This window comes from Scylla paramamosain, chromosome 7 (assembly GCF_035594125.1).
Source record: "Scylla paramamosain isolate STU-SP2022 chromosome 7, ASM3559412v1, whole genome shotgun sequence".
NCBI classification, from domain to species: domain Eukaryota; kingdom Metazoa; phylum Arthropoda; class Malacostraca; order Decapoda; family Portunidae; genus Scylla; species Scylla paramamosain.
In genome coordinates this window covers 357501-377500 of record NC_087157.1, presented here as the reverse complement: position 1 = coordinate 377500, position 20000 = coordinate 357501, and the positions used below count along the sequence as shown (strand labels likewise).

Genomic DNA, 20000 nt, shown 5'->3' with positions numbered 1-20000 from the left:
ATTACTGATACTGCTTGTGGCATTAGCATGTGTGTGTGTGTGTGTGTGTGTGTGTGTGTGTGTGTGTGTGTGTGTGTGTGTGTGTGTGTGTGTGTGTTTGTGTGTGTGTGTGTGTGTGATACAAGCCTGTTATGCCACAAAAACTCCCCTGTGGCGCCAGACTCGCCTTGACTTTCGCCCACAGAAGGGGTGGAGTGAGAGAGCGGGGGGCCGTAGCCGCGGGTAAGATCTGCCGAGCTGCTTGATGCGGAGGACGAAGAGGACGAGGAGGGGAGGGAGGAAGAATAAGAGGAAATACCACGTAGCTGGGGATCCTCTTCGGGTGGGCGCACATGGTTCACCACGTCCTCGTGTGTGGCCTGCCCGCTCTCCACGCCGCCCTGCACTGCCACCACGGGACCTGCAAGGGAAGGACACGACTAAGGGTGCTTGCTTCCACTCAGGTAATAGTAAACGGCACAGTCTCGCCTTAAACATTAATACTAGATTCCGTTCTATATCTGCACTTCCGTCTCCTATCCACAAGTTTCCCATGCACATAACGGCGTCCTGCTTCCTATCACACCTGTCTGTCCGTAAGTTTGGCTGCTATCCACACACCACAGCCTCCTAACACAAACATTTATCTGTAGATAGACCGTCACTTAAATCATACATCCAAGTAATCAGTTCTTAACATTCAATTTACTTATCCACTCTCCACAGTAGAGTCTTTCGTCGCTACTTGCATTAGAACACTCGTTATTTCACCGGAGTCGCCCCATACGATTAAACAAACCAAAATGAAAAAAAATCTACAACCACTATAACATTTGAGCAGCTCGATCACTCATTTTGCCAGCAGTGGTGTTTCTCGGAAGCATATTACAAACTTGTACCAGACCGCTATCTTATCCATGAGAAACCATAGCAATGAAGGGGTCAAGTGCAATGGGCGTTCTGAGGGTCGACGTGCAGTGAAGGCATTATCACCGAGTACCACTTCTCTTATCCAGCAACATCACACAGCAGGTAGGCAACCCAGACCTTCCACCCCTGCATGCATTAACCAATAATGATGTACTGGTCAGCAAACCAGCGCAGTCACCATCACTTCCTCCATAAGTAATTAGTGGTCGATTCACCATTTTAACCGTCACAGAAACGGAAGGTCCAACAGAAATTCGCTGTTTGGTTGAAACTGACTAAATGACACCGTCCACATTCCAATAACTGAAGTTCAATTCGCAGGTTATTACGTACAAATATTCCGTTGCGACGACACACTACAACAGGCGATATACTGCTCGCCTCCCACCTGCCGGAATAGCATAAAATCAGAAAAACGAGGGCTGTCACTCACTCATGGCTTTCCTTCGGGCAGCAAGACGTGTGGTGCTCCGCCGAGCCTTCACAATAGGAGAGACAGCTGCATGGCGTCCCTCACCGTCCACTAGGATTGCTGCGCCTCTGCTCGATCACACCTTGTTCGAAGCTTCATCACCTTAAAGTCGTTACCATTCATTAACTCCCTCATCAACACGCGAGACGGCCTAAAGATTACACCAGTTGATACACAGCAGGATTATTGTCCTAATTTCCAGCGGTAGTCTAAATTTCACTAAGTACGACTATCAAAAGGTTAAAAGAAAAAAAAGTCAACTTGTTATTGTTGTTGTCGTTACTGATGCAAATTTGAGTGAATTAAGTACTGGTGCTCTTCAACAAGGCTAATAAGCGGTGTGAGGAAGTGAACGACTCTTGGTACTCCACTATAATACTAAGCCTACTTAAATGTACTACCACTCAGTGTTTACATGTTCACTACTAGTGGCGCTGCCGAGCGACCAGCTGCTCCACTTAGCTCAGTGACAAGGCGTCACCCAAACTGGCCACAACTACTGTTACGGAGAACAATCAGTAACAACACAGCTAGCAACACAGACACGAGCGACACAACCGGCAGAAAATGATAAATAAATAAATAAATAAATAAATAAATAAATAAATTAATTAATTAATTAATTAATAAAAAAATACTCTGCTTTGACATACACTACGTCCATCAGTCTTTATTTTACGTGTTGAATTACATAGAGACCGTGTAGCTATTGCATTTGAATAAGGAGAAACAAACACACACACACACACAAAAAAAATAAATAAATAAAAAAAAAAAAAAAATATATATATATATATATATATATATATATATATATATATATATATATATATATATATATATATATATATATATATATATATATATATATATATATATATATATATATATATAATTATATATAATAATAAAAAGAGAGCACGAAGAAACACCAAAAATTTTCCTGTAGATGATTTGTAGACACGTCAGAGAGAGAGAGAGAGAGAGAGAGAGAGAGAGAGAGAGAGAGAGAGAGAGAGAGAGAGAGAGAGAGAGAGACGAAACCAGAACCTTCCTACATTTTATAATTTTCCTGCACGTGTTAGATCGCCTAGCGTTCGACCAGCGCAGCGTCCAGGCGTAATGCACTGTACAGCATCTTACCACGAGTCGCCAGTGACAAAACAGAGACAGGTCAGAGGAAAGGCCGCCTCACTGTCCACACCAAGCAAATTAACACAGATAGATAGATAGGTAGATAGATAGATAGTAGATAAAATAGATAAATAAATAATATAGGTAGATATATAGATAAATAGATGAATAGTTAGACAAAGATAAATAGTTAGAAAGATAAATGAGATAGACGGATGGATTGTTATGTGGATAGATGAACAGATAGATAGTTTAATAATTCTAAGCATTGTACAGTCATAAAAACAAATACCAATCATGAAAGAAAGTCTCTCTCTCTCTCTCTCTCTCTCTCTCTCTCTCTCTCCCCGCTAACGTACTCCTCAAGAACCAAGCGACACCTTTACTTCATTATTATTATTCTACCAAACTAATAACTACCATTATTTAGACAGTTTCTCTCTCTCTCTCTCTCTCTCTCTCTCTCTCTCTCTCTCTCTCTCTCTCTCTCTCTCTCTCTCCTTACTGTCACTTCCCGGCATCGCAATACCTCTTCTCTCCCCACACCACCCCGCCCTTCACCACGCACCCCTCCCTCCACCTCCACCAGCGCGACTCAAGGGGAGTAAATATTGTGAGAGGGAAGAGGACCCTTAATTGGCACATAATACTCCCTCGGGGCCGCCTTCCTCCCTCTCTCCGTTCAGGAAGCCAATACTGCCGCCCTCGTCTTACCCAACACACACCCACACACACACACACACACACACACACACACTCTCCAGCACCTCGCGACAAGACCATTAACTCTTGCACTGAAAAATCTACGGACAGTGAGTGAATACCTGGTGAAGGAGGGTTGGTCCGCTGGCCCCCTACACAATGTATAGTGGTTCAGTCTTGTCGATTCTCCAATTCCAAAGGTTCGAGTGCTGACTGTTGGGAAAGCTGTGTGTGTGTGTGTGTGTGTAACGAGGTGGTGGTACCTAGGTGGTGTTGAAGAGAGAGAGAGAGAGAGAGAGAGAGAGCCTGTGGTATTGATAGTGACGGTGGTGGTGGTGGTTGTCACCCGTCGGGGAGTCAGCAACTGAGCAGCATCAGTTGTCGCTCAGCCGTGGCCGCCTCCACAGTAGTGACAAGAAACCCTCCCACGCGTCCCTTCTCTCCCCCCACCCTTCCTCTCCACAACCACAAGTGAACCACACACAGAAGCTGGACAGAGTAAGGACTGGAATGAAATATCAACTCATGATTTCATCTCTGATTCCGTTGTCTCTCAGTCGGAATGTGTTTTTATTCTACATTTTTCTTCTTCCTGTTTTATTCCTTCTTCATTTTTTTTTCTTATTTTTTTTCTTTGCTCTTGTTCTTCGTCCTCTTCTTTTCTTTATTTCTCCCTTCTGTCCACCTGCCCTCGCCCTTAAACAATGTGTGTTTTTGCAGATCAAACTGAAGTTGCTCATATACTACGTGTGTGGAAATTGCATGTAATAATAATAATAATAATAATAATAATAATAATAATAATAATAATAATAATAATAATAATAATAATAACAATAAACGGTTTATTATCAACGCAGTTTACAAACTGAAAATGTACAGATGGGGTGGGGAAATACTTAACATTAATGTGTGTGTGTGTGTGTGTGTGTGTGTGTGTGAAAACTTTACCTGTAATGTCTTCTGTTCGTGACGATGTACAAAAGTGAAGCGGTGGTGAACATTGTACATACGAATGTACCACCTACTCGAAAGCTATTTATTTATTTATTTATTTTTCATTTAATTTTATTTTTTCTCGGACAGCACGGGAAATGGAAACTCTGAAGCGGCCGCAGTCCCCGTGCCTGCTGGTGGTGGTGGTGGTGATTGTGTGCATATCAGCGCACCCCTTCCACCGGTCCCGTTACCATGCCAGGCCGCCTCGTCGCCAGCCTGCTGCACAGACAGCTTCTCTCAGTGACCACTGCACATGTAGTTATATCAATCGGTTATCGATTACAGAGAAAATTGTCAACATGTCTGCAGCCTTTCTTGTTCCATTACTTACGAATCTTATTTCATTAGTGGCACTGAAGTGACCCAGCCCACACGAAACACTCTACCCCTGTCAGCCCCGCGCTCCACTGCTGCCTCACCGCCACACGGGAGGGTGGCGAGGTGGCTTGCCTCCTACAACCGGGAGCTGCTTCACGTAAGGCAGACACAAGCGGCTCAGTCGTGGGAGGTACTCACCGGCTCAACCGACACCTTTCCTTACCCTCACCGGCTCTCCGCCGCCGCTGTGGTAGGTCTCCTTATTGCAATACTCATGCAACGACTGCCAATATACGTACACATGAAGTAGTGTACAACCTTTAGTACTGTACTACTTGGTGCTAACTCTCCCCTGCTGCTCCACGCATAGCACTGCTTTGCACTCTCCCATCACTCCTTGTTCACCGCATGTGTGTGGCCATCACGTACTCACCCTTCCTTCACTCCTTCACCCTACATGCCCCGCAGTGTCGAGGTCCTGGCACTGCGCCCACAGGAAACTGAAACGTATATTACAAGTCAAGTTTTTATTTACGAATAAAGTTATCACATGAGTACTGTAGACACACACACACACACACACACACACACACACACACACACACACACACACTGGGTTAGAAAGAGACAGAGCAACCCTGATGGCTGGGAAGTGGAGCACTTCTTGTCTTCTTAACCTCCACCACCGGCTGCCTCAGGAAGGGCGCGGCCTGGCGGCGTCGTGTAGCCCGTCTTCCTTGGTCCTGCAAGAAGCTGGAGTAGAGTCATCACCACTTTCAGCCGAGTAGTTGAGGAGAAACGCCGCGTAGGAGCTGGGTTGGAGTTCGTCTTGACAAGGACGGTGATGTGAAGTGTTGGAGGCAAAGTGTGGGAATGTCGCCTTGTCTCCTTGCTGCTGCCTTAGCGCTGCTCGCTGACGACGTCGCTGGCGACGCTGGTGGGTTTTCTGCATGCGGGCAATGAGGTGCAGCAAGTTGTCGGGTGGCTGCGTCCCGCCCTCAAGTAACAAGTTTCGCAACAACAGCAGAAGCGTCGCCTGCAGCCCCGAGGAGTCCTGAACGGTGCGGGCCTGGGGGGAGTTGAGGCCCAGCAGCAGACTCAGCAACATTTCCAGCACGCCATCGCTGGACTCAGACGTGCAGGCCTTCATGGTGTGTTCACCGTGTGGCACAGTACTGGCTGACGCTAGCACACGGTGAGCGGTGACCAGAGGAATATCGTCAACAGGCTGGGGCACATGTGGCGTAGAGGTGTACAGTGAAGGCTGCTGAGCGGCAGGAGGAACGCGGTAGCTCGGAGGAAGCACAGCAGCGACTGGCGGTGGTGGTGGACTCTGGGGAGGCTCGGGCCATAGGGGATCAAAGTGAGGTCAAGCGGACACTCCCTACTTGTGTTTCAGCACCTCTGTTCGTATGCCTGCCCCACGTTATTCTTCCCTTCCGAAACAACGTCTTAGCATTGACACGCAGTAAAGCAGAAGTCAAGTCGGGACGCTGACAAGCAGACAGTAAGCCAAATCGGATCGGTGGCCAGAGTGGCGCCAAATCTTCTTGTGGTAAAGCGGCGTAGACATGGACATTCCGGTAGCTCACCCTGCACTCGGCCCACTCTTTCTCTCGCGCCGCTAGCATGGCCTTCCCCTTCCACTCACATATAAAGAAGAGATGGCGAATTGCCTTCAATCAAACATATGTGAGCTTCAAAATGAGCAGAGAGGGAAGCACGATCCAACACTCACACCTCGCCCACCATTCAAAAAACTCGGTCTCGTATCCCTCCTGACAATGACATTCTCCTGTCCCGCCCTCGCGCGCATTCCTCACCGAGCCATCCTCACTAAACCTCCTTCCTTTTGTCTACTTCACACCTCCTCGCCTACTCGCTCAAATTATCTCCCTCCTTCCCTCCATCCTGCACCCTCCCGTCCATGTCCCCCTCCCCTTCACTCCCCCGTTACTCCCGGCAGGCTGAATGGCAGGAGCGGCGGGTACAGGAGGCGAGATGCTTCTCTAAGTGGAACGTGACAGCGGAACAGCGTCGTATGCTGCACCTCATCACGAGAGGCCCACGCTACACCCGAAAGCAGGCGAGGTACAGTACACAGGTGCACAAACAAAGATACTGTACCGTACAAGCATCATACACACAGCCAGGCGTTTACTACACTCAAAGATACACATCAGGAATCCCTTCTCGGCAGATCCCTGAGGTCTCTCGTGGGGGAGATGCGGCGCCAGTACTCCAACGCGACGCTCACTCGTGGCGGTGTTACCTTACACGGCGAGGGCGACGTGACGCACCTCATGAGGACCTGCCGCGACCCTGGCGTGCTGGCATGGGCGTGGCAGGCCTGGCATGACACCCTGGGGCCTTCAGCACGCCCATTGTTCACCCGTGCCGTGAGCGTGATGAACAGCGCGGCTCGACGGGGAGGTGGGTGCTTGGAACAGGACGGCCCTTCTCCCTTTCCCCACCCTCAGCCCATTCCCTCCCCTGAGTCCCGTACTACCACTAGGTCTTGTGCTCACTGTCACCCACACACTCTGCCTTCTGAATGTGATTCCGATGGCAATTCCAATTGTTCACTGTATGTGCAGCATTCTCTCACTGTCTGGACGTGTCTTTATAGCGACAAACGCATGCTTACTCTTAATTCGGAGCTAGATGTAAGGAGAGGGGCATAGAAAACGGCCATTATATGCAAATAAATTAAATAATAATAATAATAATAATAATAATAATAATAATAATAATAATAATAATAATAATAATAATGCGTCTTGGAGGAAATAAGGGTGTCCACAGCCGCAGTGCTGTGTGGAATTTGGGAATTTGGATCAAATCTTAAATCGAGTGTTTTACCGGCTCAAGAGAGTGCAGTTCTTGAAAAAAATAAATAAAAAATAGGTAAATTACCAAAGAATGGAAAGGCATGATGACTAATGGACCGCTGGAGCCGCCACTGTACCGCTGTAAGGACACGCGTGGCTTACCCTTAATGTCCACACTGTGCAGGACACTAACCTTGCCTCGGAGGGGCGTCTTACGGCGGTGTTCCTGCAGGATACAGCGACATGGGCGACGCCTGGCGAGGGGAGCTGGAGCTGGGGTGCGAGGCGCGGGCGGCAGTGGCGAGGCTGTACATCCAGGTGGCTCCCCTGTACCGCCTGCTGCACGCCGTGGCTCGCGACGCCCTGCAGCGGCAGTACGGCACACACCTTGTGCAGCACAACAAGCCCCTTCCCGTGCACCTGTCAGGTGGGTGGGGATTTGATGTATTAGGTGCTGTGAAGAATAAAAGCACAGCCTATCACATTTAATATAGTTATTCCTGACTTCAGTTTTCTTTGATGCAAGTTGAATAGGAGAGACTATTTTCGTATTGATATCTGTACTAAATACTACGGCCGGGGTTTGGGGAAGTGAAACAGTGATGCGCCAGAGTCCTGTGTGTGTGTGTGTGTGTGTGTCCTGCGGGGACGGATGCCTGGAAGTGGAGGTAACAGCACTCAGAAGTCCTGATGGTTACCGCAGCCACAAAGGACGCTCCTGGTGCCCTAGTAAATACAAGGGCGTATAATCCTCCGTGTTGTTGCAGGTGACTTGTGGGGCCAAGATTGGTCGTCCCTGCTTGACCTACTGCTACCACGCACCGCACCGACGCAACATGCTGTCTCCGCCCTGCCACGCACTGCTGCTGCCATGGTCAAGGTTCGAGAGAGAGAGAGAGAGAGAGAGAGAGAGAGAGAGAGAGAGAGAGAGAGAGAGTAGCAATCATCCACTCCTAGCCAGAAAATTATATATATATATATATATATATATATATATATATATATATATATATATATATATATATATATATATATATATATATATATATATATATATATATATATATATATATATATATATATATATATATATATATATATATATATATATATATCTCCTGTAAAGAGGAACCTTGGTCAAGCCCACTGTATGTAAACAAGGCACTCTATCTACACTGACAAACAAAAAAAAGTATTCTTAAGCACATTTATTTTCGTTGAAGATTCCCAAAACATCCCAGCAATTTCTACGCCCTTCTTTACATTATTAACCTTTCTGAAAGCTCCTGTACCTAAGCTTTCAGTATGTGCCAGCTATCCTTCACAGACCATTCCTTGGTAATAGATCTAAATTCTCTCAAACGGTGTCTTGTGTGTCGATCCACTGCCCAGGAACAGTAGGTGTAGACATGGAGGTAACAATATTTTGGATGTTACTTAAAACGGTGTGGAAGCGTTCACGCGTATTTATGCAAGGTGCTGCTAACAGTCAAGGAGGATCCAATTGCGCCTCACGTGAAAATGTGCCGGAAGTATTGGTGTGTGCATGATTCATCTCATACTCTCAGACAACCTTGTCAATAAAACGATACACACACACACACACACACTGCTTCTCTCCGGTAGGCGGCGCAGCGAGTGTTCCAGGATCTGGGTTTCCCAAAGCTGCCTTACCAGGTGGTCACCCACGCCTGGCTTGGAGGCTCCGGTGAAGGCGGCGGGCCAGGAGGGTGTCACCCCAGCGCCCTGGACATGTTCACCCCCGGGGACTACAGGTGAGAGTTGGGAGCAGTCTGAGGCCGACTAGGAAGCGCTAAAAGAAGACCTGTGTATGTGTGTATCCACTGACTGAGCCATTAGGAAAATTATGTTGCTGTTACTTTCTATGGCGAACTTTGTTATAGCTGTAGTTTGGTGGGATTATTAATGTCGCGAGAGACGTGCCAGGTGGTCGACAGCTGGCTCGTGCTAAAGGAAACATTAATGTGGGTAATTATCATACGCCTTTTTAGAAGCAGACACCATGACATTTCCCTTAGAAAAGAACTGTCGTGCGTAATTTGTATGGGCGCCTGACCACGCTACTTGAGGCCACATCAGGCAGTTTGTGCCATTGAGTTATGTATGTAGTACTTGCGCCATGTATCTTGTTATAAAATGAAGGCAGCGGCCAGCTCTGTTCTCAACACAATGTTTTGATACTTGTATTTTCCACAGCAACTGATTCATGTTTACTTATTTTCAGATATTCTTGAGGCATGTTTACATGTTAGGAGGATTTGTGTTTCCGTGGCTGTTTTCTGATGTCATAACTACTGAGAAAATACCTATTTCTCTTTCTGTGATCTACGTATAATGAAGTTTTCGAATGACATACACACACACACACACACACACACACACACACACACACACACACACACACACACACACACACAGCACTAACACTTCCGTCACCCCATGCAGGGTGGTGGTGTGCCCGGGGCGAGGAGGCAGCTCTGCGGGGCGGGAGACCGTGCACGAGCTTGGCCACGTCCACTACTTCCATGCGTATCGACACCAGCTGCCTCTCCTCAGGGTGGGTCCTAATACATCCCACGCCTCTCTTACTATACTTGTGCCCTTTACTCCTTCCCCTGGTGTCTCGATGCAAATTTTTATGTTGTAATATGCAAATATAAGACTGAATATTTCTGCAGGAGCCACTTCAGTACAGTAATTGAGGCAGAAGGGTGTGAAATAGAGGCTTGAACCTTCGGGAGAGGCCTACTTTTGCTGAGCGAGGAAAGGTCAGCTGAGGCATCAATGTGTCAGATGTAGTAACTAGTGCACATAGGAAGATGTGCTGGCTGTCATCTTTTCTCCCTCAGGATGCGCCCAACGCCGCCCTGCACGAGACCATCGGTGACGTTGTTCATCTGACGACCCTGGCACCGCCCTGCCTGCGCCGCGCTCACGCCCTTCCCACGCACCACCTGACAGGTAAGCTTCCCTCCGCTCAGGTGGCAGAATAAAGAACTATAGATAAAATATCTCGCGGCGGTACAAACCAACACTACATGGCCATCTCTCTCTCTCTCTCTCTCTCTCTCTCTCTCTCTCTCTCTCTCTCTCTCTCTCTCTCTCTCTCTCTCTCTCTCTCTCTCTCCGCCAGGTGACGCCCTGCGGAATCTGCTACAGGAGGCCCTCACCAAGCTGCCGCGCCTCGCCTTCGCTGCCGCCCTGGACACGTGGCGATGGGACGCCTTCCAGGGCAAGGTGAGGGGCGGGGACGGCGGTCAGCGATGGGGTGAGGGAGGGAGGGAGGAAAAGTAATGGTGGAAGAAAAGTGGAGGAAGGAGAGGTGTGCAAGGAGAAAGAGGAGGACTGAAAAGGATAAAGAGGGACATGTTAGTACCGCTCTTCCTGCGATACTGTTATTAATATTGCTGTTACTGATGGTGATGATGACGATGATGATGATGATTTAGCACTAATGCTAATAGTAAGTAATAAGAACATAAGAAAATAAGGAAGGCAGCTAGAAGCCGTCAGACAAAAATAAGGTTAACGGATTCTTCATAAGTAAGGAAAGTGTAAAAGACCGAGGGAGGTGAAGAAGGTTGATCTACTGTGGCGAGCCTAACGGAAGCTGCACAAAGACCAGCAGTAATAATAACAACAGTAATAACAATCATAACAGTAGTTATAAAAGCTATCCTAACTGGCTCATCTGGCAGTGGACTGGCAGCGACCAGTGATAAAATGTACATGTACACTACATACTTCCCTTTGGATAAAAATAATAACAAACGCGAACCTCAATGAGTAAATGGAATTACATACACTGCCATCTGAAAAAAAAAATATCGACATATTAATATAATCTGACTGAAATGTATTGGTAACTGCTTTAGTTTCTACAATATTAGCTGGTCATTTATTAAATCGTCCTCTTCTTCCTACTGTTTTAAAACACAGCTCAGTTAATTTTAATATCCTAACAACAACAACAACAACAACAACAACAAGCACAATATCAACAGCAATAGCAACAAGCACTATAACAACAAGACCACCGCCTCCAGGTGTCGCCTGAGGAATACAACGAGTCGTTCTGGCGTCGCCGCGCAAGCTACCAAGGTGTGGCTCCCCCCGCGCCCCGCCCGGCCCTCGGCTTCGACCCCGCCGGGAAGTACCACGTGGCAGAGAACATTCCCTACGTGAGGTGAGCGTGTAGCGCCTCCCTATTTCCCGTCCTTCACCTGTGCTTTCTTTCATCCTTAACCCAAAATTTCTTACCAAATGATCTTACGTTTTGTATCTCCTTCTCTTCTTTCCTTCCTTTCTTATGTGAGTGTGCCCTACCTCCTTATTCCCTTCCTTCACCTGTGCTTCCTTCCATCCTTATCCCAAAATTCCTTACCAAATGGTCTTACGTTTCTCTTCTTCCCTTAAGTTATTTCTATCCTCTTTCCTTCCTTTCCCTCCAAGCCCCACTAACTGTTTCCCTCCCTCCCTTTCCTCCTAAACTACCCCTGCTTTCAATTTCCTTCCATCCTAAATCACTAAACCCTTCCCTTCCTTTCCCAAGCTTCCTCCCCTAGCTTCTAAATCATCCCTTGCGTCCTTTCCTCTTAAATCACTTTCTTTCATTCTTCATGCTTCTTTCTCTACCTTCTATTTTTTTTCTTCTGTCTTAATCTTTCATCCATTCCCACAATTTTCTTCCTCTATGTTTCCGTTCCTCTATTTCTCTTAACTCTTAGTCCTCACAATTCACATTTCCCACAATTCTTCCGCCGCTCTATGCTCTTTTTTCTCCTCTCCCAGGACTTTTACGTAGAGGCACGCCTCCCTTGCTCCTATCTCCTGACTCCTGCAGCCTATTGTTACAGGTATCTGGTGGCGGTCGTGGCTCAATACCAGGTCCATCGAGGGCTGTGTGAGGCTGCCTTGGGTCGCCCGCTGCCCATACCACCTCATGAATGCCCCGCCGCCGCCATACGCACTGCCGTCCCCCTCCTCAGGTAATACTCGTACGAATGTCACTGTTGATGTTACAGTTAAACACGCATTTGTGGAATACCATGAGTCGTAAGCCGGCTATAAGATTTAGTAAGGATGTTGAGAGTGCAAAAGAAGAAAACTTCCTTCTGTTTTTGGCCAATATTCATAAACGCTTTGTTCCCTCACCACGACTGTTTTCAGAGGTCACAGACGAGAAGCCAGGCTTTCAAGAGTGTTTCTACTGTTAATAACGTGTAAATCTTCTCAATATGTCGTTAGAACATCATTAAAAACCCGTGTAATTTCAACTAATGCTTTCTGAAAGTAGTCAGGATACGGCGCAGAAGTGCCTCAGAACACCCACCAAATAGTACGGCATCTCCCAGACATCCAGACAGCTTACCCAGTGTTCTTCCTTTCCTCCCGGTAAGGGAGGTGATGGCAGCGGGCGCCTCAATCACGTGGAGGGAAGCGATGGGGACGCTGACGAGGAAAACTAAGGATTTGGACGCCACTCCCCTTCTGCAGTACTTTGCGCCGCTCACCCGCTGGCTGGAGCATCGCGTTCGGCAGGGCAATCTCACCCTTGGATGGTAATCGCTCACCCCACCCTGCACCAAACCCTCGGATCCCTAGGTTCTGCTCTCAGTATGACCTGCAGCATCCCAGTCCTCCTGTTACAAGTCTCTCTCCCAAGCCCCTAGTCCCCAGTTTTCAGCCCCCAGCTCAGATTGCAATACCCCCAGCCTCCAGCATACAGCCTCAGCCCCAAGCTTCCAGTCTACAACTTTCTAGACACCGACACTCCAGCCTCCCAGTCTTGCAGGTCTTTTGTGTAGCTGTTGTCCTCTCAGTCTTGTATGTAGTTACATATTCTATAAAACTATTCACTTTCGTAACCCTGCAAAGCTCTACGGAACCAATAGCAATTTCAATACCACACATAACTGAAAGAATTCCATACGCAGCTTTGCACAAACAATCCTCTAAGAGCCTACACAACACCCCTGAAACCTGGCACATCCCATCTTTCCTTCTTGTATCTAATGTATCCAATGTCATATTGGCTATATCTCGCAGAGGAGTCACCAGTCATGGCAGAGAAAAGTTAACGCCTACCTTTACTCTATCCTCCACTCCGCCTCTTCCTTTACCTGCACGTTAAAGCAGCTGACTGCTGCTCTGCATTCCCCTCGATGACGCCACCCCGGCACCTCCTCCTTCACCTGCACACTAACTGACCCCTCCATCACGTCCCCCTCAATGACACCACTCGGCACCACCTCATTCACCTGCACACTGACCCCTCAATCACGTTACCATCCACGACACCACTCTGTCACCTCTACCTTCACCTGCACATTAACTGACCCCTCCATCGCGTCCCCCTCGATGACACCACTCCGCCACCTCTACCTTCACCAGCACGCTCACAGCAAATCCTCAAATCCCCAGCACTCCCTAACATCCCCCCTCACCTGCTCCAATCCTACCGCAGATTCCGAGATCATCATCACATCAAATGCGTCCCTGTATCTCTTAGAATTTCTTCCACGTCCTCACTGGCGCCTTGCTTCACCGAGTCACTCCCCCTCCGAGTTATGTGGTGATATGGAGGTGGAGTGCAAGGCTATGTGGAGAAGGGGAACCTGGATTACTGGAACTTGGAATGATCTAACACTGCTATGATGGATATAATAATAATAAAAAAAAACCCTACAACTCCTCCTCCTCCACCTCCTCTTCCTGGAACACTGGAATAATGGAACACTGCTATGATGAATACAATAATAAAAAAAAATAGCTCTACTTCTTCATCTCCTCCTCCTCCTCGTGGCCCCAGAGCGGCGGTATTTCATCCGGACGAGGCACCAGGTGGAGGGTGTGGCGAACAAAACTGTCAAGTGGGTGGCGCCGTCTGGCCGTCTCGGTTGACAGGGCCGCGGAGGGTCACCCGTGTTATTACCAGCGGCTGGAGCCCATATTTGTCGCATCGGGTAATAGGCTTCCTCAATGCGACCTTCCCTCCCTCCCTTCTTCCCTCCATCCCTCTCTCCCTCCCCTACTCCCGGACCCCACCGAGGGAGCCTAACAAGCTTAAACCAAAGGGCCTCCTCCTCCTCTCTTCCTCTTCTTCGTTTCCCCTTCGTCCCCTCCCCGCAACCTCCCCCCGTCCGCGCCCCGAGGCAGTGGAGCATTCATAACCCGTTTTCTGTTGTATGCGCCTCGAAGAGAGAGAAAAACGGGGATCCCATCACAGCTGTTTGCCAAGGAAGGGAGTTTCCGAAACGTGTCATCCTTCGTGCATTTTTGTAGTCGCTCCGCCTTATCGCAAGCGCAATGCAGTTTTTCTGTCGTGACCGCGGCGACCTGAGTGCGCACTAACGTCTGTCAGGCGGTGAAGCAGCAGCCGTGTGTGATCTGTTAAGAGGAAAAGTAAAGTATGAGCGGCAACTGTAGTGCTCTTCCCTTCCCCACTCCTCGCTCTGGGCGGTAATGTTACCCCGCGGCACAAACTTTACACCGAACCCATTCACACAAACACTGCCGAATTATGGGATGTTTGCCGATAAAAGGCTTATTGAAACCGCATCAGACGGTCCTTTGGCCTAGACGGTCCCGCTCACAGCCACCCTCAGGCTCCGAGACAGAGAAATTCGCTACTGCTCTTGAGTATGAATCACAAAACTTTATACAGACGCGGATCCGAGGCACGGGCGGCGGCCACAGGACGCAGGAAGCAGTGAGGAGAAGAGAGGCTCCTGAGGGAGACGTCCTTGCCGCCGCCACTGTCACTGTGATCCTGGGCTTCGGACGCGACCCACCCAAGATGTCCTCGAGCGATAATCTTCGTTTTAGCGGCTTTGTACAGTGAGTGGCGGACAGGATGTGATTACTGCGCCACTACCTTTGTGTGTGTGTGTGTGTGTGAGAGAGAGAGAGAGAGAGAGAGAGAGAGAGAGAGAGAGAGAGAGAGAGAGAGAGAGAGAGAGAGAGAGAGAGATTACCAAGCGTGATAATAATTTCTCATGCCTTTACACGTGTTCATGTCATGTCTGTACTTAATCAAGTGTGTGTGTGCGTGTGTGTGTGTGTGTGTGTGTGTGTGTGTGTGTGTGTGTGTGTGTGTGTTGGAGTTTATTTGTTGTTCCATAAGAGGTGTGTGTGTGTGTGTGTGTGTGTGTGTGTGTGTGTGTGTGTGTGTGTGTGTGTGTGTGTGTGTGTGTGTGTGTGTCTGTGTGCGCGCGCTTGCGTGAAACTTCCACTTAGTTATTGATACGTTTTTGTTTGTTATCACCCTTCATTCTTCTTCTCCTCCTCCTCCTCCTCCTCCTCCTCCTCCTCCTTGTTGTTGTTGTTGTTGTTGTTATCGTCATAAGCATTACTCTTTTTGTTAGGTATTATAATATAGGATTTAACACTCAACATCACCACCAAGATCAACAGCAACAACAACATCAACAGTACATAGCACCACCACCACCATCATCACTACCACCACCAGCAACTACTATTACAGCAACAACAGCAACAACAACAACAACAACAACAAGTGGCATGATTCGGGGTTCGCAAAGCACACACACACACACACACACACACACACACACACACACATGGGGTCAGTGATGGATGGTGAAGAGGTGTGGCCGCTTCGTTTGTAAACACATCACTCACGCCGCCAAGTGTACACCTCTCTTCTTACCCCACATCTCCCCTACCCCCCTCTTTACACCACCCCGCTCTCTGCCACACCACCTCCAGGCTCTGTCACATCTCCCCTGCCGCTGCCAAGCCACCATGTTCTCTGCCACATCAACCTCAGCCCGTGTCACATCACATTCCCTATCATTTGGGCTTCGTCACATCACTCCTTTCCCTGCCACATGTTTTCTGTCTTTGTTGCATCACCCCATCACTGTCACATCACGCTTCCCTTTCGTCACATTACCACAGTCCCTAGCAAGTCACATTTGGGCTTTGTCACATCACTCCCTTCCCTGCCACATCACGCATCTCTTTGTCACATCGCCACATTCCCTACCAGAACACATTTGGTTTCCATCACATCACCCTCTACGTACCTGCCACATGTTCTCTGTCGTACCATTCCCGTCCCTGCCAGATCATCTTAGCTACATCACATGAAGCGTATACCGTCTGATCGCTCCAGTTCCTATCCCTAACATATCACATTAAATATCTATCCCAGCCGCATCATTTCTTACACATCCCCCGACCTATGTTCTTCCTCGACACATCCCCTTCTGACGCACTGTCTTTCCCTCTTGACAGAATCAAGCAAACAATGAACGCGAAGGAACCTCCAGGAAAAAACAAGAAATTGGTATCAAACAGAAAAACTTGAAGGGAAATAATAAAAAGTAGGCACACACACACACACACACACACACACACACACACACACACACACACACACACATCATCTCTCGCTTCCCTCCACATATTACTACTAGTCCAACTATTTCCCTCCTCGCCCCTTCCTCCTCCCTCCGTCTCTCCAAACAGTTTATTTACACAGTGGCGCAGCGTGGGTAGCCTCCTCTACACACCACTTACACACAACACCTACCATGTATACACGCGAGAGAGAGAGAGAGAGAGAGAGAGAGAGAGAGAGAGAGAGAGAGAGAGAGAGAGAGAGAGAGAGAGAGAGAGAGAGAGAGAGAGGGGGGGGGATATTTTATACACTCTCTTCCTTTCCCTGTCAAACTTTTCACCATTACTGCAAAAAGGTGGCTCAAAGTTACGTATACACACACACACACACACACACACACACACACACACACACACACACATTGACATCTTGTTTAGCTCATGTTGTAAAGATTGCATAATACTCTCTCTCTCTCTCTGAAACGATCTCTTGTGTAATATGAATACCAGCAGCAGCAGGCAGGCTCCCAAGGCACTTCTCTGTAGGACATCAGCAGGAAGGGATCCTTTCCACTCTCGCCGCTCACCCTCAACACAGAAATAACCAGTAAATACCATATATGTTTTATTACAAAAATACAACAAGCGGCAACAAACAATTATCTGGTATCTTTGGTCTGGGATATGATGATAATAATACTACATGCTAAGAGTAGGCAGCCTTCGATCGTCATTGCTTGCCTATACGACTATATACAGGAATTATTATACATCGCCATCATACACATTTGTCTCTGCGAGGAGAAGGGAGGAGAGGTGGATGAGAAGGGAAGTAAGCCACGCGGAGCACTGAGGGCGGACACGTATGTATGGAGCGCGGGAGGGCGTTAAGTACAGGGGTTCAGCGGACACACAGTTTAATCGACCGTCTAGTTATTGCCTCCACGCCACAGCGATCCCGAGCGAGGCCCGCCAATGAGCAGCCCCGGAGACTTTAACTGTAGCGGGAATCGAGCGTGCCGCACGGCGCAGGAGTGTCTGCGCGGTGCACATGAGAGGGTCGGGGAACACAGGGCGCGCATTTTGATGTTAAGGAGCCACCTGAGGGACGCGAGGCCGCCCTGGCAGCATCATGAGCCACCACGTGAAGGTACACTTGAAAAGGAACTGCACGGTGGGACCTCAGGGCGTCGCCTTTCTTGGGAGGGCGACGAGAGGCCAGCGATGTGACGGAAGGCTTTGAAGGATTGGATCCAGGTACAGCAAGGCCCTCCGTCAGGCTGCGGAGAGGCGCCTCGACCCACCAGAGGAGGAAGGAGGTGGACGCTGCCCTGTGGGAGTCACCGATGAGTAAGTATGGGCTCGGCCGCCTTGTGGCTGTGAAATGTAGGGATAGTGGCACTGGGGGGAGAGGGGGTGTAGTGTAGGGCGAGACAGTATGGACAGGGAGGGCAGCACTGGGAGCATGAGTCATATAAACATTGGTAAAGCATCGAGTCAGTCACCTTGTGGCCTCACACAGCAGCGGGTGTGCTGGTGGTGACGGCTGCGGAGATGGTGGTGGTGGTGAAGGATCGCGACCAACAGGAGGTGTGAGGGCATGAGGGCAGCGTTTGGTGGGCGGATGGGTGGACGGGGTGCGGGGGTCGCCGAGGACGTTCCGTAGGTGTGAGCGTCCGGGCGGGGCGGGAAGCAGGAGTTAGCTGGGCCTCCCGCCCACCACCGTGACGGGCCGATGGAGGTTTGATCGGCGTCCGGCTTCCCCCACCTGCGCCAGGAGGGAGTTCCGATACGCGTCGTGGTGGGCTTGAGATGACAGGCCGCCCAGGCCTGCCAGCAGGCCCCTCGGCGGGGCACCTGATGGATGGGCAGCATCAGACAGCAGGTGGTCGACGCTGAAAGCGGCGGGGGGCTGTTGGGGTGGTGGACTGAGGGTAGTTGTCTTGGGCAGACCTGTGGGTGGCGGCGGCCCCGGAGGAGGTGCCCCTGGACTCATGTGGCTGGCGTGCAGTAGGCCAGGGTAGTACGTAGGCGGGTATCCGCGGTACAGAGCTGCAGCTGCCGCCGCTGCAGACGCCTGCTGGTAGAGCGTGGAGGAGGCGAGGCCTGAAGTAAGCGCTCCAGGTAGGGCGCTCATGGGCCCCCCAAATCCAGCAGCCGCCGCCGCTGCTGCGTACGGCGCCAGGCCCAGAGGAGAGTAGCAGCCAAAGCGTGCGAGGAGAGACTGCTTGAAGGCAGCAAGTCTGTTCCTGGAGGCGGCGGTGGAGCGGCGCCGCAGCTTGCCCGTGGTGCCGCCGATGAAGACGTCGTCGGCCGAGGGGTCGAGCATCCAGTAGTTACCCTTGCCGGGGTCATCGTAGTGGCGCGGCACCTTCACGAAACACTTGTTGAGGCTCAGGTTGTGGCGGATGGAGTTCTGCCAGCCCTGCTTGTTCTCGCGGTAGTACGGAAAGTTCTTCATGATGAACTCGTAGATGCCGCTAAGCGTGAGGCGCTTCTCTGGGGAGGACCTGATGGCCATCATGATGAGCGCGTTGTAACTAAAGTGAGGCTTCTCATGCTTCTTCTTTTCTTCGCCTTCCTTCTTTTTGGTCTCCTTGTCTTCTTCCTTTTCTGCCTCCTCTGTCTCAGAGTCAGACATAACAGCTGCTGGGGGACTGCCTGCACCCGTCACGTCAATGTCCTCCTCCTCCTCGTCCCCCGCCGCTGTCATCTCAAAGTCCTGCAGACTGAGGTCGTCGTCCCTCGCTGGCTGCTCCGCCGTGTCTTCAGGAGCAGCGCTGAGGACAGCCTCGGACAGCAGGGAGCTAATGGAGAAGGAGTGTTTGAGGGGCGCGCCGGAATCCATGTTGCTGGTACTTGCTCGGTACGTGCCGCCGCAGCCAAGGTTCACCATCGTGGTCGCGCTCACTGGTGCGGAAGGAACGGAAGCGTCACACACCGGCGGGACACGCACTACCTTCCCTCACGGTCGCGGGACTGGTGACCTTCTACCTGTCCGCCCAACATTTTACTCACCTCGACTCCTCCCACTGGCGCGAGAGCACACCCATCACAGGGGTTTGTGCAGGGACGCCCCTCCCCTTTGTGGCGCCGCCCGCTCATTGGCCGGGAAGGGCGGGGAGGCGGAGGTACGTGCACGACTCAACGACTTGCCTGATTTGAGTCAATATTTGCAGACACACAACCACCCACCAAGTTGGCATAAACCAATACTTTCCTGCCGCGCTTCTCGCCCCAAAACT

At 49.7% G+C, this 20000-nt stretch overlaps 3 protein-coding genes and 1 long non-coding RNA gene across 10 annotated transcripts in view; 1 reads left to right on the top strand and 3 right to left on the bottom strand.

Moving 5' to 3' along the window:
- The window catches only part of LOC135101865 (MFS-type transporter SLC18B1-like), a 7929-nt gene extending 6446 nt beyond the window's left edge, over positions 1-1483 (bottom strand). For 3 of the 4 annotated variants that reach the window (XR_010269417.1, XM_064006149.1, XM_064006151.1), the window contains exons 1-2: positions 1243-1352; positions 167-400 (exon numbers count right to left, since the gene is read on the bottom strand). Coding sequence is in view for 3 of the 4 variants with exons in the window: in XM_064006149.1 (XP_063862219.1) it covers positions 167-400; positions 1243-1312 (304 nt within the window). In the remaining variant the exon portion in view is untranslated. Of the gene's footprint in view, positions 1-166; positions 401-1242 lie in introns of all 4 variants that reach the window. The other variant, XM_064006150.1, reaches the window with a different exon arrangement.
- Positions 1484-3343: 1860 nt separating this feature from the next.
- On the top strand, positions 3344-14605 carry LOC135101866 (angiotensin-converting enzyme-like). The gene is made up of 14 exons (XM_064006152.1): positions 3344-3715; positions 4304-4471; positions 4612-4784; positions 6501-6625; positions 6735-6967; positions 7598-7792; positions 8133-8245; positions 8992-9140; positions 9832-9943; positions 10236-10347; positions 10520-10623; positions 11433-11572; positions 12243-12374; positions 12786-14605. The coding sequence occupies exons 2-14, from the start codon at positions 4312-4314 to the stop codon at positions 12949-12951; spliced, it is 1914 nt and encodes a 637-aa protein (XP_063862222.1). The 5' UTR covers positions 3344-3715; positions 4304-4311; the 3' UTR covers positions 12952-14605.
- The window catches only part of LOC135101868 (uncharacterized), a 135698-nt gene continuing 123351 nt past the window's right edge, over positions 7654-20000 (bottom strand). For all 3 annotated transcript variants that reach the window (XR_010269418.1, XR_010269419.1, XR_010269420.1), the window contains exon 5: positions 7654-7785. This is a non-coding gene — a long non-coding RNA (uncharacterized LOC135101868). The remainder of the gene's footprint in view (positions 7786-20000) is intronic.
- LOC135101862 (fork head domain transcription factor slp1-like) overlaps positions 17364-20000 on the bottom strand; it is a 3284-nt gene continuing 647 nt past the window's right edge. The window contains exons 1-2 of one of the 2 annotated variants that reach the window (XM_064006144.1): positions 18261-20000; positions 17364-18132 (exon numbers count right to left, since the gene is read on the bottom strand). The exon at positions 18261-20000 is cut by the window's right edge and continues 647 nt beyond it. In XM_064006144.1, coding sequence (XP_063862214.1) covers positions 18455-19651 — 1197 coding nt within the window. In that variant the 5' untranslated portion in view covers positions 19652-20000 and the 3' untranslated portion in view covers positions 17364-18132; positions 18261-18454. The remainder of the gene's footprint in view (positions 18133-18260) is intronic. The other variant, XM_064006143.1, reaches the window with a different exon arrangement.